This window comes from Physella acuta, unplaced genomic scaffold, assembly GCF_028476545.2.
Source record: "Physella acuta isolate Inbredline_101_S28 unplaced genomic scaffold, ASM2847654v3 ptg000688l, whole genome shotgun sequence".
In the NCBI taxonomy this organism is placed as follows: Eukaryota; Metazoa; Mollusca; class Gastropoda; family Physidae; genus Physella; species Physella acuta.
The window spans coordinates 51,280-59,123 of NW_026732207.1; the positions used below are offsets into that span (position 1 = coordinate 51,280).

Consider the following 7,844-nt stretch of genomic DNA (forward strand, 5'->3'; position numbering starts at 1 on the left):
CGGCAATATTGTTCAAAATTATAACAGAAATCGATTGGTAAATGTTTCAAGTCGCTAAGTGGTCTGGTTGCCGAGATATGGGCCAAAAACTGCATTTTTCGAGTTGTTTTGGCTTTTCCGGGAAATCTAGGAAGGAATTCCGGGAAATTTTTGGCCCACAATCATCCTCGGAACTTGCGTAACATATTTGCTTTTGGAACTAGTCCTCGATATTGCTTCGTTGAGGAGGAGATACCACTTAAAGCTGCGGACACACATCCATACATCCAGAAATGACGAGTTAATAATCGCAATTGTCCGTATGGAAATTGCGCTAAAAAACGTCAATACTACACAATGTGGAAGACTAGGCTAACAGACAAAAGCTCTACGCTTAAAAAAAAACATTTAAAAGCTACAAAACACAACGATGTTGCTACATTTCTTTAATACTTAGGTTTTCTAGTAGGTATTTAAATAAGTATGTAACAAAATTTGAGGTGTAAATTATCTTTTGTACTTTTACTTATTGTGAAGATCAAAGTTTAATTATCATTAAAAACCATACAAAAATAATGTTTTACAGTTTATAAATATATTACTTAATACACCACCCATACTTACACACCCAAAGTTTTACAATTCTCAACAAATAAATCAAAAAATTTCTTAATAAACATTTATGAATTCTTTGTGACTTTTTTTCTGATAACGTTTTTCCGTTGTGACTTTTTTCTTTGACTTTTTTTTCTAACAAAACATGTGACTTTTTTCTGTTTTTTTTTCCTGTTCACCGTCGTGTGACATATGACTCCTATATTTGTTTTAATAGGCGCCATACACTAGATATAAGAAGGATAAAATAGGTAGTGTACAGTTAAGCGCCCCGAGTTTCCCAGTGGCTACCTGCGTTCATGGGGACTGCTGATTGGGGCGTTCTTCAGGGCCATGAGTACAACTTGATTCAACTGTCAGACTGCAACAGTGGAACCCGGGCGGTCGGGTGACATGAAGCTCAATTGGGCTCCCATATGAGGACCATGACACTACATTCGTTTGAAAATACATCCTACGAAAAGTGGGTCATTATATGGTCTGTATGTCTGTGTTTTGTGTGTCAATACGTCATTCATCCGCTCATTATGAAATTTTGAAGTACAGTCCCCGAATGTATTTGGAATACTTTTTTGAAAAAATAATCGGCCCTCCAGCTAGGGTTCATATAGCCAACTCCTGGTCCTCAAAATATTTTCGAGTTCTCAAGTTTAGATGATTTTGCCTAAAATATAGATTGTTTCCGTTCGAAAACAACATGCCTTTTTATCATATAGGCCTTACTTTCGCGAGGGTTTCTGGCATTCAGCCGATCGTTATTAAACTTTGGAAAGTTGTTGAGTACAACACCGCAAAGTTTTCTGGCAATATATTTTTTTACATAAATATCAGAGGAACGTAATCCCGACGGTAGTGTATAGTTAGGCACCCGAGTTCCCCCGCCGTTACCCAAGATCCGAGGTCCATTGTTTGGTAGTCCTGCACAGAGGGGTCATGAGTTCTTCTTGAATCAACTTTGAAACTTTTTAAAGGGGGCACCCTCAAGTTGTATAACCTGGAACTTCCCGGACAACCCCCTGAACACTTTGGCGCCTCCGTTCATTTAAAGAGCACCCCACACTTGGTACACAGTGAGCTACTACATTCGATAATCAAATGAAAACAGTCGAGGAGGAGGGTGGGTTGTGCGGGTGAACAATTGTAAAAGTATACATATTTCCTATGGGTTCTATAGGCCTATAGTTTTAATAAGTTTACTACGTTTTTATTTCAACCTTCGATCATGGGGGGGGGGCAGTGTCTCAGGAAGAGATGCCGGAAATAAACTAATTTTATAGATGAGCACGCGAATTGAATTAAAACGACACTAGCATTATCATCACTTTGAAATCTATTGAATATTAAAATGAATTTTCCTTTAATCTTAGATAGCAGCAACGCGCAACGGGTATGCTAGTCGTCTAGGCATATACAAAATAATAGTGGTAAAGCTAAATTTTAAACATAATCGTAAAAATTCAATTTTATACATTTATTGCATTTTGTCTGCATCTTGATTAAGAAAAAAAAACCAACTAAAAGCCTAGGATGTGTTCCGTAAAATAAACTCGTGACACTCAACTTCTGATATTTGGAGTGATCTTTAGCTATAAGATAAGTTTCACCCATTTTATCCTGTTGCAAGGTCAAGCTGAAAATGTAAGCTCTCATAAAATGATTTCCTCATCAATCTATTTTCAGTTTGATATTTTATCTTTCCTTTTTAAGTAACAAATGGAGGTATCTAAATAATCTGGCAAAATTTTTAGAATCTACGTTTTATAGATTCTAGAAATTAGCCCTCCGTGGCCTCGGTAAAATAACAATCTAAAATCTAATAAATGGAAGGACACGAGTCTCGACTCGAGTCACGTAAACTTAAAAAAATTTGAGTGCAGGTCTAGTTAGGTAATATTTGTGTAATATATTGAAGTTTACTTAGTTTGGTGTTAGTTCAAGGTAGTCTAAATCTGTTTTAACTTTAAATTCTGTGAAAATGTAGCCTAGGCCTACTATCTAGTTTGTTACTAGTACTACTCAGTACTTAGTACTAGTACTGCCTAAGTCTATTACTCTATTTATCTATTACTATTGTTAACTATTGTATTATAGCGAGGCTCACTAAATCTTAATTTTAATTATTTATTTTTTTAACCAATACCAATAAAAGCTAGAGATATTTCTCTAACTAACCAGGCACTACATTTGATGATTTTAGCTCATTTTGAACTAAAATACATGATTTTAATTATTGGTGCCATACAGCTTAGCTGGGAAAGATTTTTCCATGACAACCATTCAAAGATCTGGTTCCTAAAGTTGACCTGAAAACGACCAAGGAGGTTCGTAAGGATCATGTGTGGGGAGGGGGAAGTGGAGGTATGCTGCAATAAAACGAAATCGAAAGGATACTCGTAACTTGGTTATGTAATCTATTTACTGTATTTCTAGTAAACGCCAAAGGAATGAACCAAAAAAATCACGTATAAATGTTTAAAAATATATAGATCTAAACTTTTTAAAGGTATTCATTTTCACTTTTATTCAGTCTTGATTAATCAGTGTAAATAGGAATGTTTAATTAGGACAATTAGGCCTAATAATAATAGATTGAGTTAACGGCGGAATCTAACCCTCCTCCCTTATCCAGCATGGAAGCTTTGTCCAGGCTGAGTTTTAAATATTAAAAAAAAGTAGATCTATATAGACATAATAAAATATCTGTTTTTATTTTTAAAACTGTCGTTGCATTAAATTTCATCACATGTGAGCGAGAAATGCATTCCAAACATCGCCACTCATAGGCTGTGCGTAGTGACGGCTCGCTCGCGTTGTTTTGTCAACGAGAGAAACATCGCCCGTCCGAAGCTAGATCCAGGTGGAGTTTTAATACTTAAATTTGTATCTAGAGCTGGTGTGTAGATCTAGATAGATCTATTTAAAGATTGTTAGGCTACGCCTATCACATTAACGTTGATCACTTGTGAGTGAAAAATTATGCAAATTCGTCACGAGCCCGCTTGCGTTCTTTCGTCACGCGAGCGTGTGCGCAAGTCCAAGTACTGTGTCAACTAGATCTAGATCAACTTTTGTTTATGCAGGCTGTCCTCTAATATGATTATTATAATTTATTAGCCTAGTCCTTCTGGATCTAAATCATAATAATCAATTATATAAAAAATGAAAGCAAATGAAAATAATATTAACTATAATTCGATCAAGTCGTAATTAGTAATAATAAAATCAAGTAAATAATTTAGCACCTAGACTTTACTAGACGTATCGAGATCGCGTTTCACCACGAGATCACCGGTTTACGGGCTTTTACAGAAATACCAACTAATTCCTATCTTCCCATGTTCAGATCGAAATACTTAATTAATTTGTCCACCAATGTAAAAATCAAAATTGGAAAATATTCACTTAACGCTTGTCAACATAAATAACAACACAAACGTAGTAAAGAGTCGATAGAGCCACCTAGGCAAACGTCTCCCGCCCAATAGCGGTCACGTGGGTTATGGAATTTTTACTTTTGGTGGTGACCGTTTTGGAGAATTTTTTTAAAAATTAGCGCATGTAATATTCGATTTATTTTTACACAGACTGCTAAATCTAATATTGATGTACTTTCGGTTTCCGATCTACATCGTAGAAGCTAATATTTAAAAAGATCTACGAATGTTTGTCGGCACCACTTTTTGAGCTTCGGTCTTCATTATCCAAAGCAATTTATAGCGTTTCTCTGGCATATTTAGCACTGCCATTTATAGTTTGTTTACATTATGTGAAAAAAACCGCCATTTTTCACGAGGTAAACATTTTAAAAACGAATTCCTAGAAAGTCACTTGGGCAGACAAGAAAAATGTCCGAAACTAAGCGTCCGGTGTAGGACGCCATGTTGTTGTTAGCAACCAGAGACGCTTTCAAGTTAGTGAGCCTCGCTATAATGTATTACTTTTGTGTAGGCCCCTAAGTCAAAATGAATTATTAGTAATTTATTAGATCTAATACTTAATAGTAAGTTAATAGGCCTACAATCTCTAGAATAACTGCCTAGTCTAGATCTAATCTAAGACAAAAATCTATGCTACTAAACTGACAGACTTTTGCAACAGGAATTGTGTTTGTACCTGTTCTCTGCCCCCCCCCTCCCCCCCCCCCCCCCCGAGTATGACAGTGTAATTATAAAATCAATAGGCTTAACGAAAAATTGAGTTTTCTTTTAAAAAAATCATTAGCAAGTGATATTTTCTGTATTTTGTAAATACAAATATGACTTGTTAATGTCAACACTAAACCTAACACGTCTTACCATAGTGCTAACCCTTATATCTGACCCTAACGCCAAACCTGAAATCACAATAGATCTAAAAAAACCTAACACTCCTATTTATGGGAGAGTATTTTCCGATATCAATGACACCAATATCAAAGTTCTGAAGGCCCAATTAATAGTCTTCTCAGAAACTATACAAATATCTCATTAAGGCCTAGCTAAACTCTGAATAACAAAGTAACTATATTTATCTCCAAATTGTTTTGCGCATGTAGCACAATTTCAAAAAAGTTTTAGAACCTGGTTTCCATGGGGCAGATGAAGTAGATTTCACCTATTTCTGTGACCTAGGCATATAAAGGATGTGGTCAACATTAAGCCTAGCCAGCCTTACATACCCTAACTACAGATTAAGACCCTCGTTTAGAAGATATTTGGTTTAGCACTAACATTTGTTCACTCTATTATCTGACTCATAAAGAGGTAGGCTACTGTCCTTGAAAACAAGTTTCTTAATTAAAATAAAAAATGTCTGGTTATTTGGTTATTTCTGTAGATTTTCTTGTTAGACATCCTAAGTCTTGATTTTATAATTTTTTCCCTTGTTCAACAATATAACTTCATTTCTGCTTAATATAATAATAAAATATTTATAAGACATGTTAGGTTTGTTTAGTGAATTCCATCTTAGTTTATTTTATCTTGTGTTATATTTGTAAACTTTGAAGGTATTATAAAGTTCCATTGATTGAAATGTCACACATTTTAAAGCCACTTATTTATTTTCAGGTCAGAAGTTGAGTTGAAAAATAAGCCTTGGTCACCCCCTTTTGATGCTAGATTCCCTAATCAAAATCAGACAAGGTTGGTTTTATTATTGTGCTTACAGTTTTATTAGATAATTTTATCTAAGTATGTTAATATTTTAAATGATGGCGTGGCCTAGTGCTAGACTGCTAACCTGAGAGTCTCCAGTTTGAATCTGGGTTCTATTCAGTGTAACGTCCCTGAATCCACCTAGCTCTGATGGGTACCTAACTTACATTAGGGAAATAAAGGTAGCTGGGCATAGTGCTGACCACACTATCCCTTCATATGCTGAGGTTTCTACTTCATCTGCCCCAAGATGTCAGTATTTTAAAATTTATGTGTACATGTCTTTTCAATTGTGTGTTGCAGAAACTGCTGGCAAAACTATGTTGATTACTTCCGTTGTCAGAAAATAAAAGGTGAAGACTATGCCCCTTGTGAATACTTTAAAAAAGTATATTCACATCTATGTCCTTCTTTCTGGGTAAGATATTTTAAAGTTAGCTAGATTATCTTTTGTAGTATATATTTTATATTGTTGGAAGTAAAATATCTGATTATGTTGTATTTCTTTTATTTGACTTGTAATTAAAATTTTCTATTTCAATATTTAGGTAGAACAATGGGATGATCAACGTGCAAGTGGTACTTTTGCTGGCAAAATTTAACAACATACTGTATTCCTTTCAAGTTTGGTGTATAGTCTGATCAGCAGCATACTGTTAGTACAGAATTTATGTATGATTGTCTTCAGGATAAGTGAATAAATTTTTTTGTTAAGTTTTCAATTTGTTGTTACCTGCTTACTGAAGTGTGAAATGAATATGAGTAAAGAAGTAATTTTTTTCATGTACTTTGTAAGAGTATAGCAGTAAGATGGGTCCACCAGTGAGTGCCTATGACAATGTGGTTGAAACTTCCTAAATTGTATGCACACAGCTCCTTTTATTGTGCATTAAAAATGTAAGAAATATTTAAAAAAAAATGAATATATTTTCCTACCAGCAAGCTTAGTCTGAATTTTAAAAAGCAATTTTTGACTGTGTACGAAGAATACTCTAGAAATTGCCTAAACTTCTCCATTAACTTGTGAAGCTACTTTATTGAAAATATTTTCAAAATTATTTTGAGTTAGCTACCCTTTTGTACTTAACAGTCAGTAGGCAATGAGTTTACTGGTTTCTGTAACTCCTGGCATCATTGCTGATTGCTAAAACATTGACACTGCTAGGATATGCTGCTATATCTGGTGAGAAAAGTTTGTAAACTACAATAAGCTCTCATTGATTTTAATGCACAAAATAAAAAATGTAGGATGGGTACTAATTCTAGAACACACTGATTTAAGAACTGTTGATTAGTATTGACGAAAAAAATGCCAACTCAACAGAATGAACTTTATTATAATTTAAATATAATGTATAATTAATAGATAACAAGATTATAATAATTATTACATCATTTGAATCATCTTTTTAGTTTCAAATTACAAAACTTACTATCCTTCTAAGTCTAAGACGTTATTTAGATATTATTCCAAGGTTCCAACTGTAAAACGTATATCTTCAAGAAACCGTGACCGGAAAAACCGCTTTCCTGGAGGGGGGGGGGGGCGCTTTTCCGAAGACTAAAATCGGAAAAATTCACACCGGATTAAGGAATAAATAACCGATATCAGTCAGAAAAGAAACACATTAAACTAAAGCGTATTTTACGATTGTGTAACATAAAAAGAGTTAGTGACGTTTAAAATCCGCTCTACCATTTTTGTCCAAGATGGTAGGAGGGGGGGGGGGGGGGCTTTTTCACCAACCAAAAACCGCAGGATTTGTACTGGATCGGCTGCTAGATAACTCTTTTAACACTTAGAAAAGAAATCAATTGTATTAACACTTAATGTACGATTTCACTACCCAGTTTTGTTCAGTAATAACGCGACTAGTTCTTTGTACGATTCTTACGATTCTCTCAACTTTATCGTGAGAGATCAGATACTTTACTTGATTGCATTACATCTTGCCTGGATCACTGCATTAAAGAGAAATAAATATAACGAGCCGACCCGCGGCGTATCATACGCCGCTATTTAGTTGTTTTTTCTACTTTTCAGTAATTTATAATTTGTGAATTCGACAGTACCAATGCTGCCACTGAAAATATTTGCTATAAAACACTAAAACC

The 7,844-nt window shown here is 34.7% G+C and overlaps 1 protein-coding gene across 1 annotated transcript; it reads left to right on the forward strand.

Annotated features, from left to right (window-relative positions):
• The first annotated feature begins 2,117 nt into the window (after positions 1-2,117).
• On the forward strand, positions 2,118-6,446 carry LOC131949310 (cytochrome c oxidase subunit 6B1). Its single transcript, XM_059311128.1, has 4 exons — positions 2,118-2,232; positions 5,643-5,717; positions 6,033-6,147; positions 6,278-6,446. Coding segments are annotated over exons 1-4 (246 nt in total). The 5' UTR covers positions 2,118-2,230; the 3' UTR covers positions 6,332-6,446.
• The last annotated feature ends 1,398 nt before the right edge of the window (positions 6,447-7,844 follow it).